Consider the following 17,197-nt stretch of genomic DNA (forward strand, 5'->3'; position numbering starts at 1 on the left):
TGAGATTGGGAGGTCAAGGTTCAATCCCCCAGCCGGGTCATACCAAAGTGTATAAAATGGGACCCAAATCAAATGCCACCTGCTTGGCACTCAGCATCAAGGGTTGGATTGGGAGGGTAAATCCCTGCGACATACTAGCGTCATGTCCAGGGGGTGTACTTTGTACATCAAGTCGCCTCATGCTGGAGCTGTATTCTGTATCCTGTAGGCCTGTCCTTTGCCTTCTACATGTCGGTCAATCTGCCTGTCTGTATGTCTGAAGAAGTTGACAAATGGTATTTAGCTGGGGCTGTTAATTAAAATACTATGTAAGAAGCTGAAAGATGGGAAGAAGTTCTCTTAACTTCTGCTCATCTTTCAGCTTCTTATTTAATCATTATTATTATGATTATTTGATCCCTGCGTTGCCAGATCTTAACCAGCTTTATGTATGTACCCGGGATCCCGAGCTGAGTTGGGCAGCCTTAACTGTGGTTACTAAACTTGTGGGCTTTAACCCTCAATTTTCCTTTTCCTTGCTGTGCACTTGGGACACACCATACACACGAGTCCTAACAAGTCCATGTGCAAATGTGCTAGATTAATACAGGCGTCATTAATCATGAATCCAAAAACAGAACAGCATGTACAGCATGTGTGCGTGGTAACGTAGCCTGATGGCTGCCGGCACAAAGGACTGACCATATTACTTTGTTTTGTGTGCCAGGGGCTGATGAGTCTGTGGTCAAAGGTGCTCATCCCCACTCAGTCATTATAGAGGGGTGGGAGGGGTTAATCAGTAAGGCTTCCAGTTTCTCAGCTTCTTATAACCTCTGCAGGTTTACTTTGAACTTGCACTGGGGTGGAGTGGAGAGGTTTCCCTCTAATTAACATGAGAAGGTTTAATACCTATCATTGTATCACCTTTAACCTTTACTGGTGTGGAGATGGTCTCTTTTGGTTTACTTTTCAACGGAATTGATTTAAATGTCAATGGCTTACATAAGTTTGAACTTTGACAGGTATAGACTTTACCGTATGCTTATTTCACTCCCGTTACCTCCTTTCGAGCCTTGATTGGAGTTTTGACCTCAACTGTTCCACTTTGGATGTCTGCATGTTTGTAGTCTTCCTGTTTAACATTTTCTCTGGACTTGAGACATAGATTTAATCATATATTTTGATGATATATGTTCGTCATCTGCTGATGGCAAACTTGCAGGAGCAATTACATTTTTTTAATTACATTTTTTTCACTCACGATTTTGTAACCCATTTTTTCACCCAGTGCCAATTGCCTATGTAATACTGGCGCTACTCTCCCCCTGCCAGCCTAGGGAGAGCCCAGAACTGAGCTCATGCCTCCTTCAATGCATGAGGAGCAAGCAAGCCACTTCTTATCACAGGGGGGAGTTTTCCCGGTTGGACATAGCGCGTGGACGGACCACGTTATTCCAACCAGTTCCTTTCCCCTCCCTCAGGCGCCCCGGCTGACCAGGGGTAGGCAGTATAGAGACCAGGATTACTGCATGTTTTTTGTGAGGGTACCTACCCTAGGGGACACGTGGAGAACATGCAAACTCCACACAGAAAGGCCCTTTCGCCAACCCCACCTAGGGTAAGGTGAGGAGCAATTTTTATTGATTTAACCAAAGCTTGCTTATCGATATAACAAGCTAAACACAGCTTAAGCGATGCAGATTAGCATTCATTAATATTAACAAATGCCAGCATGGTGGGCAGATATAACATAACAGGCATAAAAGCAGATGTTGGTGGGAGGATGAGGCACCCATGTCATGACATAACAATGTGGTGATTTCATTCTTCCATCTGTGCTGGGGGGAAAAACATGGTTAATTAGGAGGGTGAGATGTTAGGCTAAATCTTCATTGGAAGGTGATATATAAATAAGACTGGTTTAATATAGATTTGCAGTGACATTTATTCATAAAATGCACAATTTCAGAATCTCACATGCTATAATCCCTTTCACACATACTCTACCAACATGCACCTGTGACTAAATCATCTATTTTATTCACTTTTAGGTAACGCCTTACTGTCTTTCCTATTATGTGTACTAGATTGGCTTACTAGCATGTGCATGTGACTTTGTGCGTGTCATTCATCCTTGGCCTTATATGTTCTGAGAATGTGATAATTATTATTATAGAATCAAGACATTGCTTCATGCTGGCCTGGTATTTATTGTTATAAGTATACCTTGTAACTATGACACAAGCTCCCCCTTTTGACTGCAGGTAACCAGTCCTGCACAGCCGGCGAAAAAAGGAGTTTCTTCGCAAAAAAGGGTGTTTCTTCAAAATGTTGGCGTTTCGCAGGACTTTTTGATGAGTGGTTTGCTATCACTTCCCAAGTTCCCATGCTCTGGAGTCTGGCCGGCCACAGTGCTCCTCAGAGCGGACAAAGGCGGCATTCGCTGGTCGGTGCTTCATGCAGTTCCACGCGTTTCGTCTTAAAATGGCTATAGCACCCGAACGGTGGGTCGTAACGGCTCATGGATCTGGGCTGGCGATGTGCATCCAAAGTTGCCTGGCTCGAGCCTTTCCGTTGCTCCCCGGCCGGTATCTCACCACTCAAACAGAGAGCGTCTCCTTCCCAAACCCCAATGGTTCTATTCAGCCCCCCGCCCACAGGAGTGGCCCAATTCACTCACAACTTGCTACAAAAATCGCTCATGAAAAACTATATAACCTCCTACATTCCATTTTCCACCTTCACATCTGTCTCCTTCTCTAATAATCATAAAGTGCTATATATTTCATCTCGCACTTTACTTCCGGATGGTTCGTTTTGCACCTTCTTTGCCACATCCGTCACGGGACAGAAACAAGCCCTGCCGTGCTCTATGGAAAACAGCCCAAAAGTGCGCCCAAATGAGCCCAAAATCGCTTACACACAAAGCAGACCTGCCACCCCATTTCAACGTCACAGCAACATGCAGCCAATCAGCGTCGACGGCAATGCAGCCTACGCCAATCATGTGTGAGAGATCTACAAGCTATGGGGCAGAGACGCCGTGTGCCATGCACCGTATCTTAGCAACAACGAAAGCGCTCACTCTCATTGGTCGTGTCACGCTAAGAGCAGTTCCCAGACAATGGCATCTCAGAGAGCTTGCTGTTGTGTTTATTTATGGCTGTAGCCATCAGAGTCAGTCGCAGCGACGACGGACAGGACGCTGTGATAGTTGGCATGTAGCTAACGCTAACGTGGCTGTCATGCCTGCAGCGGCTGTGCAATCACTTTGTCAACAATGCACGTTCGTGCGGTAACTGTTATTATTGCTGCTCCGTTAGTCCATTGTAGATGGTGTATGTTGTGTGTGTCTTCTGGTGTAGCTCCACAGAAACTCCAGTAACTAACGTAATGGCAGGACCGCCCCGTGCAACGCACGTTTAGGCTGCATTATGGTCATGTAGTAATTTCAGATAATTTCGGTCCGATTAGGGCAGTGGCTACCCCCCCCCCCCCCCCCCCAAAAAATCATATTTGAACTGGGGACCCCCCCAATTTTGTTTGACTCCGTTCCACAAGTCAATATTGTGAAAATTGCCGATCTGCAAGCTCACAACGCCTCACGTTGAGAGGCGTTGTAAGCTTGTAGATCGGCTATTTTCAACATGTTTGCCTCTTTCTTAATTTATTTGACAATGTGGCCAATGTTTTATAGTATAGTTTGTTGACTACTTTTGCTGCAGTAATGCTCTTTTCCTTCACTTTAGCTTTTTTATTGTCTCCGCCAGGCCGAAAGGGATGCCGCGAGAGTATGTTTTACCCCCTGTCCGTCCGACGGTCTGTGGATAGCTAATCTCCCGCATCGTTGGCTTGATCGCAGCGCAACTGTGCACACACTCCCTGGATGCCAATTCAGAACCTCTGCCCCATTTCTTTCACATGGCCCTGTTATAGTGCCACCAGGAGGCCGCTTTTTGCAAAACACATTTTCTCACAGTACTGCTACATATTTTGTCCTAACATCACGCACATCGATACACAGTATCTCTATAGTCATTAAAAAAACACGCTCTTTCAGATTTTTCATTTTCCATCCTGCTTGACTAAAAATGGCTTCCACAGTTTCCAGGACTGCTCCGTTTTGACCAAAATGCCTCAAATTATGAACACAGCATGCACTTTCCGTGCAACTTTGCACCCACATTCCCACTATGCCGAGCAAGAAATTCCACTTGAGATTTTTCTAATCAGCCTCATGGTGGCGCTATAACAGTCCGATTTGTGTTTTTACCTATACCTGCACCAATCTGTGTAAAACTTTGTATGTGCACTCTCTAGAGGTCAAGGAAAAACCTTTCCCCTACATTTCTCACATCTACCTTTTATAGCTCCACCAGGAGGCCGCCTTATGTACAACATATTTCTTTACATTACTCCTTCCGATTATATCTACATTTCACGCAAATCGGTACACATGATCTCTATAGTCATGTGATCAAGACGGATCTGTTTAATCTTTCATATTCCATCCCGATTGGCTAAGATTCACATCTAAAGTTTGCACAAAATGCCGCAAATCATGAATGCAGCGTCCGATTGTGGTCAACTTTGCACGCACATTCACACTATGTTGAGGAACAAGTGCTACCATTTTAACATTGGCCTGTGGGGGGTCCCCACCGACTCTACCTGGCCCTTAGGTGGGCCCCACCTAGGCAATTCTATGTGGGGCCGCGGTGGGTCTTAACTGCTATGCCCATGCGGGCTATATCGCTTCTACCTGGCCCTTAGGTGGGCCCCAACTACTAGCCACGTTTATGTGGGACCAAGGCGGGTCCTAACTGGGTTTGCCCATGCAGGCTTTAACTGGCTTCTACCTGGGCCCTAGGTGGACCCTAACCAACCAGAGTGCAGTGCCCATCGCTCCAAATGTTGTGACGTCAGGGCTCTCAATACTGCACATTGGTGGAGGCGGAGGGCCCGCAGGGCGCCCGCACACATCGCTGAACCAATGGTAGCCCACGGACGTTTCCTCTGGAGATTTCAAATCTGCCCCTCTATGCCACATATCATCCGCGCTACAGGGTCTTCACTGACCGAGCCACGGCCCCACTGGCCCTCATGACGCTATGCCACTTATATGCGCTGCCAAGTGGCCGCGGGCGCTACGTGGGCGTGGCGGCGGGCTAGACGCGAGGCCCTGCGTAGCAGGGCCGAGCTTCTAGTTTATACAATTGGCTAGGGGCTGGAAAGCCAAGGCGGAGGGGTGAATTCTGTACTAGTGACTCCTACACATTGGTCAGGGCACCTGTTCAGCGGGGTGCGGAATTGAGAGGAATAGCATGTTCCTCCGCATGGGGTAAAACCTCCCAGTGAAACTCCACACTGTCAGGTGAAAAGAAATGCCTGCGACTTGTATCAAAGGAGAAGTTCCTGTCTACACCCTCCAAAATGAGAAATGACCTACTGTATGGGTTAGCAGTGACATTGTAAAGTGGGAATTGGCATAACGAATAAAATGGGAGAAAGGGGGAAAACATTTAAGAAATGCATGTCTCTGAGTTTCACATCCTAATTGATCCATAATTTGTCAACAACACTCACGTTATACTTAAAGGGCGTGTTGTTGTATGATAACATGAACAAAATAGGAGACACCTTCACAGCCTTCTTTAATGGGGGCTATGGAAATAACGATGAAATGTGGCAACAATCCTGCAATTGAGGCAGTGTAAGGGTTAAATGTGAACACGTTTGTTTATTGGCAGGAGTGATCCTATGCTCTTAACCGGCTCTCAGATTTATTACACACTTTCTGGGAAAAGCAAACGCATGACAGATAGAAAGTGGAGCAAACAAAAAGAAGTGAGCTTAGTTCAAATTCATGGTCCAACGTTTCACTTCACTGTTTTACCAAGTGGAAAATGCTTCCACAAACGCACACAAACACACGCACACACACACACGTCAGTATGCTGAGTTATGCACATTTTGGTGGAAAAGTCAGTGAGTCTTCAACGTAGCTGCTTTCTACCCTGGAATGCACATACTGTACACTGTACAGCATACAGACCCAGGCTCAAGTACTGGAGTGACTCACAAGTCACGACATGAGCTACAGGATGCATTTTCCTAACCTAAACATCAAAATGTGAGTTTTAATGTTCAGGAGATTTGGTTGTGTATCAAAGAAAAGCCATAAACAGTGATGATGATAAATGAAATCATTAGCCTAAGTGATTGTTAGACATGAGTGATGAGAAGACCAGTGGTACTGGTGGTCCTCTTTGGTGACATTTGAGATGATGCTCTGTCACTTAAATGTGTTTTGGCTGTTGCCTGTGGGTGTAGCAAGTGTGTAGCAGTTGTCTTAGTGGATAAAGGGATCACATTTAGCTATGGATTTGGGGGACAGAAAGGGAGATGATTCTTCTGGTTTAGATTTAGAGAAGGCTGTGGAAAATAAAATACCTTACTCTTACATCTGAAACTAGATAACTGAGAGTGGTCAGAGCAGGCGGGGCTTGTGGATTTGGGGGACAAAGTAGAATAGCCAGATTTGGGTAGAGATTTTTGGAAGAGTGTTGGCGTAAGGCTTCCCTTTGATAGTGGTTTGGGGGATGGTGAAAGGGAAGTCACATCCATTAATGCCACTGTATAGGGTTTGGGATGTTTCGAGACATTGGCAAAGAGGAGTTGATGAAACCAGATATCAGGAGTTCTGAACACGTCTCCAAAAAGATCCACAGAACTTTCCAGAAAAAAATTACAATCTCTCAAATCTCCACCAAGCGGAATGCCATGCCCTCCTCCATCATTCTGTCTATCTAGAAGAGCATGTGCTGACAATGTTTTGAGGTTGTGCGTGCCGTGTATATGAAAAGGCACATGAAAGGGATATAATTGGGTACTAGCCAGCACTCCGAAGTCCTTCTGTGTACACACTGAGGAAGGCTTGACGCCGAAACACGTCCGTGTTTGCTGTGTCTGTCCGTGCGCATATGAATTAAAAGTACCAGAAGGACTTCGGAGTGCTGGCTATTACTTTCTTACTGTGAATCTACGTGAGCCGTGCACCCGGCAAACTGCTTTACATACTGAATGAGAGTGCTTGTTTTTTTTTCTAATATAATTAGGTACTGTCATTACATCCTTATGGTACAGCCAGAGTGACTGTATGGAAATACATTTTGGACTGGGAACACATCAAAAAGTAGTGTGGCATGTTGTCATCACTAGGACAAACATGACATTACAATGTTGTAGCCTAAAGGCTAATTCATAGTCTAGACGTAGCATACATCACTTGCAAATACTACTACTCAAAAATACTACAATAAAAATATTTATAAGTAATGAGAACAGCAGTGATGTCCTGAAAAGAAATCCATTACATTTTGACAAACTCTTGAAAATTGTGATTTTACAAACGGGCGAGGTGCATCCAAGATGCACCTCGCACCTTAGTTTGAAATTGATCGAGGCAATGTGAAGGGGCGCCGATGTGGTTAAACCGTGTAGTACCACATACATAGGATCTGATGCCTGACAGCGAGTCGATTCCTGAGCCCGGCGGGCCTTTGCTGCATGTCACTCCCTGACTCTCTCTCCCTGTTTCCTGTCTCTCTTCACTGTGTACTGTCAATAAAGGCAAAAAAGGCCCCAAAATATAAAAAAAAGACTATGATGAAATCATTAAGCCATAATACGACTGCACAGCGGAAATGCAAATGACTGTGTATAAATGCAAATGACTGTGTATAGTCCATAAGAGGACAGTGGGCAGTGCGAGAGACAGGACTCAGAAGTATTGTAATTGGCTAGTAGTATTCCATTAAGCCAGATGGACAGCTTGCGCCTGATTGGCTAGTTCTGGTCCATAACCTTTTAAGTTCCTCAGTCTGCCAAGAGACATCACATAGCATTAGATATCAAATATGTATGAAATATGTATGAATTCAATGTGTGGGAATGGACGGAGTGTATTCAAAAAGGAAGCATATATAACTGACATGGATACGGGACTCAATTCCTGTTCAGCAGCCTGAAGGCCTGTCTGTGGAAACTGTCCCTTTATTTTGTTCATTCAGCAGTTGTTGCTGCGGTATCGCCTAGCAGCATGAACAGATTGTGACTGGGGTGGTAAGTGTCTTCAACTTGAGGGTTTGCAAATGCCTGCACCAGGAGTTGTCTCTCATGATAAACCTTTACTGGAGAGCACCTATGTACTGTCCGCACAGAACACAGAGAGGCCTGGTGGCTTAATCAATGAGTTCGGGATCCCATTCCCCTCACACATCCATGTTTCCGTAAGGCAAATCATTCCCTGGTTTCACGGTGGAATTGTATAGTATAGGCACCTGCCTGCTGCTGTGCCAGTGATGAATGGAATCTCTCCAGCAATATATCCAAATGGAGCAGGTAGGTGCATTGAAAGACTCTAATGTCCAAAACGGTTTACCTATCATATGTGTGTGCAGCTAACTATATAGAAAAGTAAAAAAGAAAATCCTGATTGTTGGAACATTATTTCATGACATATTTGTTACTGATGTTTCTTTAAAAAAAAAACAATAAAGTGTGTTTATAAAAATACAAAAATAACAACTGCAAAACCTTTCAGAACTCGTATGATAGCGTCCATCCCCTAAAGCACAATGTTTGAAACAAACCTGTGTTAGTCTACTATATGATCTGAAACAACTACAACTTGCAATTTGCAAATACTAATACGTACGGTAAACTTGGACATAATAATTTTATGAAAAGATTTAAACTTCCATGATCAATCAAGCGAAATGTTAAAACACAAGGACATATTTTTCCTACTTAAGGTATACTGTAGTAGACAATGAGCTACACAACCTAAGTTTCATCAAACGAGCCATCCTCCAGCTCCAATTTGGTAAAACAACGTGGTCTCTACAGCCAGTTGTGAAATGAGTGTGCAGTTACTTATAAAAGGTTGTAGCTCGTTGTCTACCTTACTATGGTAGGAAAGAGGCATCATTTGTGAGCACAGAAGTTTGTGAATATATTTCAATGTTAAAAACTCTACTAATAATAAGAAAAACTGCTAAATGAATGTACTGCTTCAACTGTTTCAGAGATACCGGTATAGCCTACAGCAGATTTCAGTATCTCTTGCTCCAAACTGCTCACGTAGGCTCCCCTCTCCTCGAGTCGAAGAAACATCATCAACACACCCACTTGCTGTGAATTTGATGGAAAATGACCTGCTCTGCCCTGACACATGCGAATGGGGCTCAATCAACCATCACACTGACTATGTACTAGGGAGTTGGCAGTGTCAAGTCTGTTGCATGTCTGACTCAGGTCCTACTGAGTCAGACATTTGTGCTCTCACAGCCACTTTCTCTCTCTCTCTCTCTCTCTCTCTCTCTCTCTCTCTCTCTCTCTCGCTCTCTCTCTCTCTCTCTCTCTTTCTCTCTCTCTTTCTCTCTCTTCCTCTCTCTCACACACACATACACACGCACGCACGCACACACCCACACACCCACCCGCACGCACGTACGCACAATATTTCAGCATGCCTCTCGGAGATAATATAAAAGTTGTACTGTAGCTCCCCCTTTTTAGACAGTGCCTCTGCAAGAAGACAGCAGTATGAGAGAAGACTGCCCCCAAGTAGAGGAAAATATTCACTACAATCACCAGTGACTTCAGGCCTGAAGTTAAATGATGAAAAAGAAGGACATACACATCAAAAACCTGAAGTTGAGCTGGTGCTGAGCGAAGAACAGCACTAAATTAAACAACAAACAAACAAAATAAACGCTCACACACAATTGGGCTTTTAAAAACGTATTTATTGCACCAACTAAGTGCTGGGATAGCACTTATAATGGGTGCTATAAAGACATTTTTCAAATGAAGCCCAACAGTGTGTGAGTGTTCTTTTGTTCATTTACTGAATTTAAATGATGACCACAGTTGAAATTTGATTTTCCCATCGCTGTCATGTTTGAAATGTGAGTAAAGCAGAGCAGGCACTAACTATTTCTGTGTACTTAAACTCCAAGGTTCTCTGAACACACACACACACACACACACACACACACACACACACACACACACACACACACACACACACACACACACACACACACACACACACACACACACACACACACACACACACACACTTGGGGCTTAACCAGTGGTGGACAAAGTACTCACATTTTTTACTTAAGTGAAATTATCAATACTGCAATGTAGAAATACGGAATTCAAAGTTTGCTTGAGTAAAAGTATAAAAGTATTGGTATCAAAATATACTTCAAGTACAAAAGTAAAAGTAGGCTACTCGTCATTATGCAGAATGTCCCATTTCACAAGTTTTCAAATGTATAAAATTAAATGTATAAAATATGCTCGGTTATGACTTTTACAGGGGCCAGTTTAGAATTGCAGCCTCCTGAAGGTATTCTTTTAGGGCAGTTTTGAAAGTGAGTATGATTTTACACTCCTTCACTACTTTTGGTAGGGCATTCCACATTTTTGTTGCATAGCAGGAGAACAAATTCAACCCCTTGTTTGTGCCAAATCTGGGTTGGACGTGATCAGTGGAGCTTATAGAGACCGGCTATTTTCAAATGGCCGAAATTAATATAGGGCTGAAGTGTTTAATGTAGCCTATGTTTTGTAATAATAATACAAATATACAAAGTAACTAGTAACTAAAGTTTTCAAATAATTGTAATGGAGTAAAAGTATTTTATAGGAGTAGCCTAGTAGAAGTAGAAAAAAGTACTGAAAATGTGTAATACTCCAGTAAAGTAAAAAAAAAACCCTCAAATGTGTACTTATGTACAGTACTTGAGTAAATGTACTTTGTTACTTTACACCACTGGATTTAACCCTCCCCCAGCCCCGCACCAGCTTCTGGCCACCGCTTGGCCGCTTCTCCACATTGCAGTGTCTGGTGGTCTCACTCACTGCTGCAGCGGGCGGCATGCTGTCTGGTCGTGTGCTGCTGAAAGAGTTTTATTTCTTTCCAAAGACTTAACAAACCTTTTACGAACAGTTTTGCCCTCTGGAATATCAGTATTGAGTCGCAATGTCAACCAAATTATTCACTGTTGTAAGCAGCAGTCCCGCTTTGAAGTGTTTGAAAACTTTACAAAACATTCCTACGAGGGGTTTTGGGTAAGTCTTTTGGTGACGTTACCATGAGCAATTTGAACGTTACCATTATGAACACGAATGTGGCTACGATAAGACACCATTCTTGTTATATTTCTTCTGGCTTCCAGGAGAGGAGATTGCGGATTACTAGCCTTGGATCAACATAGATGTATTTAATCGAGTCTGACTCTTACTTTCGTATCTATGATCTATATATGCAAATGTCAAAATCGATATACATCTATGATAGTCTTGATCCAAGGCTAGCAGATTACCATTCTTTGAAATAATGAATGCATTTTGTTTGTGACACGTTGACAGCATTGGAGCCGCATTGCTTGGTTCAGTCAATTTAAAGGGTCGCAGTTTTCTCACATTAAAAGATTACAATTCAGATGAAATCAAGACTCTCCTGTCGGTCTCAGCGGATCTAAAACATCGGATCAAGCATGAAAAGCAGGTAGTTATAGCGCCCATGTCCAAGGCATTTTGACAAAGGAAACACAAAATTGTCAAGTGAATGTAACTGTCATTTCTATTTCAGTATCTCCCTCTTCTTCAAGGAAAGTCAATTGCCATGATATTTGAGAAGAGGAGCACCAGAACAAGAATGTCCACTGAAACAGGTGTCCGTTTGTGTCAGGATTTGATCTAATTGCATGCTTAGTCTAGTAAAACATCAGTAATCGTGAACTTGTGACGTAGGCTACGCTAATTAATTAACAAGGCACAGTGGGCTATTACATTCGTTCTAATTTGTAGAGCAGATGAACTACTGAACTTGCTTTGTGATTTGAGTGAGATGTGAGATTGCATTTTTAAATATAACCTATGCTGCCACGTTAGTAGCTTGACCCATACCATGTGTTTAGTGGCCCAGAAATGATACAGGATACAAAAGAACTGCTGAAAAGCCTTTGTCTGTGCCTTACAAAAAGGCACACTGTCTGTCTCTAAACAACTTTCTATTCTGTTATTTGTTTTCCTCCTTCAAACAATCAGTCTGTAAGTTATTTTCATGAACAATGCATGGCCTTGTGGTTATTTCATAGATTTAGGTAAAAAATAAAAATATAGTTGTTGATTTAACATAATCATTTTATTTAGGCCTATTCACAAGCTTCCTTTCCACAGGCTGCCAAAAGAATATTGAGTCCTTGCACTTGTTCAAATGAGCTTTGTAAAACATTGATAAATGGACAATTACATCTATTGCAAACATTTGAACAAGTGTGTAGACTCAATTCTTTTCCATTGTTTCTGCTCAGCCAACCATATTTTATGTTTCTTAACAAGCCCTTGTGTTCTGGGATAACATTCACAGGTTTTGCTCTGCTGGGTGGGCACCCCTGTTTCCTCACATCCCAGGACATCCACCTGGGGGTGAATGAGAGTAGCACCGATACAGCTAGGTGAATCTGTTCATGGTCTAGTAAAATCCTACTATAAATGTGCAAAATCTCTGTCTGTGTGCAATAGTTCACGTATCTCGAGAACTGTCTGAACGACGACTTCAAACTCTGCAAGAGCGTCGCAGACCCGAGGGAGTGCGGTTCTGTCTGTTGAATACCTTATGTGTATTCTATGCATGTTAATGTATCTGCAACTTAGAGACACACTCTCAGAGTTAAATTAACACTGAGGATTTACTGTATATGCAGGGTTCTATCTGGACTCTGTGACATTGTCTTGGCAAGAGTGTACAGCCACTCCACACTGGACGAGCTAGATAGAGAGGCCTCCATCCCCATCATTAATGGCCTGTCTGACCTTTACCACCCAATCCAGATCCTGGCCGACTTCCTCACCTTACAGGTACAGAAACACCCATTATATGATATGCAACTTGGAATGCCTTTCTGCTTGCTAAACTACTATCATATCATTGTAGGAGCATTATGGTTCCCTCAGCGGACTAACAGTAAGCTGGATTGGAGATGGAAATAATGTCCTCCACTCCTTCATGATGACTGCTGCCAAGCTGGGAGTTCATCTTCGGATTGCCACGCCCAAGGTCTACTACTTTTCCATTAGACTCCTGGCATGTACGCTACAGAACTACAGTACAACAGATCCATGTTAATAACTGCTGTAAATGACTCATTGTTGATTGATTGTATATTTTATCATTATATTAACTGATGATAGACTATACATATATCAGAGGTGCTGGAATGGAATATGACCTGGGGGGACACATCGGGGACACATGAACGCACGCTTTTCAAAACGTTTTGGTTTTTTTCGGGTGGGTTTGTTAATTTTTTGGGGGGTTAATTCGGTTATTTTGGTTAATTCGGTAAAAAAAATGTACTCCATGAAGTGTAGATGTCAGAGGTAGAGGTAAATTTGAAGAACTCCATCTCCATGACACATATCATTTAAACAAAAATAAGCACTTTATTTAGGAATAAGGAAGGTATACAAGGGATCGCGAGGTGCGGGGGGACTGGACTGATTTTATTATATTTTTTTTCAAAAAGATATTTTTTTGGCTGGACTGAATAGTGGGGAGACACAGTGTCCTTTAATTAAACAGGTGCCAGCGCCACTGTCATATATATTATCCATATACCCACTAGCTGGCTGACACTGTATATATCGTATATCAGCCTCACATCTATCTGTCTACCTGTCAATCTACCAATCTCTTATCTATTGATCTCCGGTGACATTAATTGTTTCATCTGTTTGTGACCCTATTTGTGCCCTTATTTTTCGTATCGTAGTTCTCTAATTCTAAATGAAAAAATACATACTGCAATTAATAATAATTTAGTCGGCCTGGGCCGTAGCGTGACGGTCCAGGCACCCTAGGCTGCAATGCCAGCCTGACAGCGTGTCGCGGGTTCGACTCCCGTTCCCGATGACCTTTGCTGCGTGTCACCCCTCCATCTCTCTCCCCATTTCCTGTCAGCCTACTTTCCCTATCCCTCTCTAAATAAAGACATAAAAAGCCATAAAGAAATCTTTAAAAAAAAAATAATAATTTAGTCCCCACACACTTTGGGGTATTTTTTGCCACAGTATACATTTATCACTACATGAAATTTGTTCTCTGCATTTACCCAGCCTAACTATTAGGAGCAGTCTGATTCCCAGACAGCCTCTCTACCCATTCCCTGTACATAGTATAAAGACACAATGTAAAAGCATCTCATCTCCCTGGTTACAGTACTATTGTCTAGACTAGAGAGCCTCCTAGTGTCGCCAACACCTGCTGCTAACATCTCACCAGCCACCTTAAGCCAACAAGAGACAGTGGGTGCAGTAGCATGCCACTTGGACACTGGCCGGGGTCTGATCAGCCTCGGTCAGGTCGCCTGGAGGAGGGTGTCTGTTGCAAGACCCGAAACACCCAGTGACCCCAGGATCACTGATGATGTGTGCAATTTGATCAGTTTTATTAACTATTTGTGTGATGGGAAATGTACTGTACTTGTTTTCAGGGATATGAGCCAGATGGAAGTGTTATTCAAGAGGCACAGAGACTCTCCAAGCAGGTGAGTGTTTCCACAATTATAATAATATTCAACTGTTAAAACAAGGCTTGTCATGTATAAAATATGAAGTGCCGTAAAAGATAAATGGCACTTAAAACTAGGCTTGTCGTGTATACAATATAAAGTGCAGTAAAAGATAAATGTAAGAAGCTGGTGGAAAAAGACATTGGTTTTCATTTAACAGGTGTGTATGGAATGTTTTGAATCAAAGCAGCTTGATATCATTTTTGTCTCCACATATTGATTTAGCATGGCACAGAGCTAGTGATGACCTCTGACCCAATGGAGGCGGCCCACGGGAGTGATGTCCTGGTCACTGACACCTGGGTGAGCATGGGACAGGAGGAAGAGAAGAAAAAGAGGCTCAAAGACTTCCATGGATACCAGATTACTATGCAGGTAGGTGAAATGTTATGGGCCAGGAAGATGCAACACAGCATCTACGGTTGGTTTATAGTCGCATACAGTTTGTAGCGGCATTATAGACTGTGAAATGATTGTACTTTAAGCTTCTCAACTGTGTCTGTAACAATAAACCGAGGATAAGATTATTTTTTTTAAAGGGTAATAGTATTAATAAAAAGTATGAGTAATAAAGAAAATAGCCATACAAATAGGCAATATCTTCAATCTTGTTCTGTTATCCACCCCTCTCTCTCTCTGTGTCTCTGTGTGTGTGTGTGTCTATATCCAACTATCATTGTTATGAATAGGTAGTTAAACTGTTGCCTGAATGCTCCCTACAGACAGGAAGCGTGGCCAAACCAGACTGGACCTTCCTGCACTGTCTGCCCCGGAAACAGGAAGAGGTGGATGACCAGGTTTTCTACTCAAAACGCTCCCTCGTCTTCCCTGAGGCTGAGAACAGGAAATGGACCATTATGGTGGGTAACCTAATATAACCTAATATATTGTAGATTAATTATATCGGTTTGATCCCATTTTAATCTGTCGGAACAGTCCGAGTCTATGGTTGTCAGTTTTATCCAGTGTGTTTATTCTCTTCTTTCAGGGACTGATGGTGTCTCTGCTGACTGATTATACTCCACAGAGGCCAATTAAGTTTTAAATTAAGTATCCACAGCCCCTGTCAAATACCAAGTCTCACAGCTTTGTTGGAGATTTTGAGCAAGTGTACACTGTTTTATAACATGGATGCACCTACTATACTATGTAATAATCTGCCAAATCTGAGGGTATTAAGTTATAAATGTGTAAAGTGTACACAAATGTGCCTCAGTCACACCATGCTCTCTGCATTCAGCTACAGCTGAGGGGTGTAAATGACGGCACAATATGCTAACATTGCGTCCTCGTGCAACTCTGGAAGAAACATTAGAATTATGAATTGCAATAAAATGTTTGTGTATAAATATTAATGGTGCTGAAACATTTCTTTAATTCATTGATTCAAACTTTTATAAGACTTGAAAATCATTGAGGTTTCCCTTATTTTGCAATGATGTCAAGAGTTACATAGAGTTCAAACAAAATATACAGTTAAACAAATCAAAGAGGACAGTACTCAGTGAAAACAATTGCACACTGAGGTGACAGGATTTGAGACCATCAGTTTGAATGGTCCAGGGCAATTGTTGATCAAGACAATTCCATGTGTTTGAAATGGGGACAGATTTTCCAAATTCCGAATAAACCTGCAGGACTTGGAAGCATGAGACAGTTAGTAGAGCAAGTTTGTTAAGTTCCTGTGGTCCAGTCCGTCCTAGATGTTATCATAACTCATCAATTAAAGTCGAATGTTTGTTACTGTAGCCTAATCGGAATTACTCCAATTTCATCTCAGATGGTAAATCTTGGCTACAGCAAATTGAGGGAAAGTGCACGGGCGCCATCAAGCGGCCCGAGGCGATAAAATCCCTCTTCTCTGATTGGCTGGCTGATACTGACGTATCTGTGCGGGAAGCTTTGATCTTCTTTGGTGGTCCAGGAGGATAAAAGTGATGCTACTTTCATTCACAATATACTGCAGTCCTACTATTAATAAAACGAAGTGGCCTTCATTGTTACTGGTGGTAACATTATGAACCATCTAGTCTACAAGTAGAGAGCATGCAGGCTGCATCCTACCAGAAATAACAAAGAGATACGTTTGAAATTGAATAATTTCAAATTTGATTGTGACGAAGGTGTAAATACAATATGTCAAAATGCAATGTAATTGGCAACAACACGCACTGAGTGCCATAAACTTCCTGTCATGGATGAAGATAGAAAAATAAGCTAAATCATCAGACCACCCACACGCCTCTAAATCCGCTAGGAGAGAGAGCGTTGCCATGTTCGCGTATTATAAGCGACTTTGGGCTTTTCTGTAAAGTTGCTTGTAAAGTTGGGGGTTACCTAATAAAACCAGTGTGTCTCTCAAACATTTTCATGTAATTTTAAATAAAACTAATATTTTAAATAGCAGATCTACAAGAGCTTATAGATTGGGTATTTTCAAATAGCTGATGAATATAGATTTAAAGTGCTGATGTGGCCTAAGTCGCTTCTTTTTGGCTTGTTTTCATATAAGTGGTTGCTTGTTTGTCTCGCAAAACCTGGCAATGCTGAGAGAGAGAGGG

At 42.5% G+C, this 17,197-nt stretch overlaps 1 protein-coding gene across 1 annotated transcript; it reads left to right on the forward strand.

Moving 5' to 3' along the window:
* The first annotated feature begins 10,942 nt into the window (after positions 1–10,942).
* On the forward strand, positions 10,943–15,936 carry otc (ornithine transcarbamylase). The gene is made up of 10 exons (XM_084085042.1): positions 10,943–11,130; positions 11,431–11,569; positions 11,654–11,735; positions 12,434–12,521; positions 12,771–12,924; positions 13,001–13,123; positions 14,559–14,612; positions 14,862–15,011; positions 15,359–15,496; positions 15,625–15,936. The coding sequence occupies exons 1-10, from the start codon at positions 11,042–11,044 to the stop codon at positions 15,679–15,681; spliced, it is 1,074 nt and encodes a 357-aa protein (XP_083941168.1). The 5' UTR covers positions 10,943–11,041; the 3' UTR covers positions 15,682–15,936.
* The last annotated feature ends 1,261 nt before the right edge of the window (positions 15,937–17,197 follow it).

The sequence above is a fragment of the Gymnoscopelus microlampas genome (assembly GCF_963454915.1).
Source record: "Gymnoscopelus microlampas genome assembly, chromosome: 17".
NCBI lineage: Eukaryota > Metazoa > Chordata > Actinopteri > Myctophiformes > Myctophidae > Gymnoscopelus > Gymnoscopelus microlampas.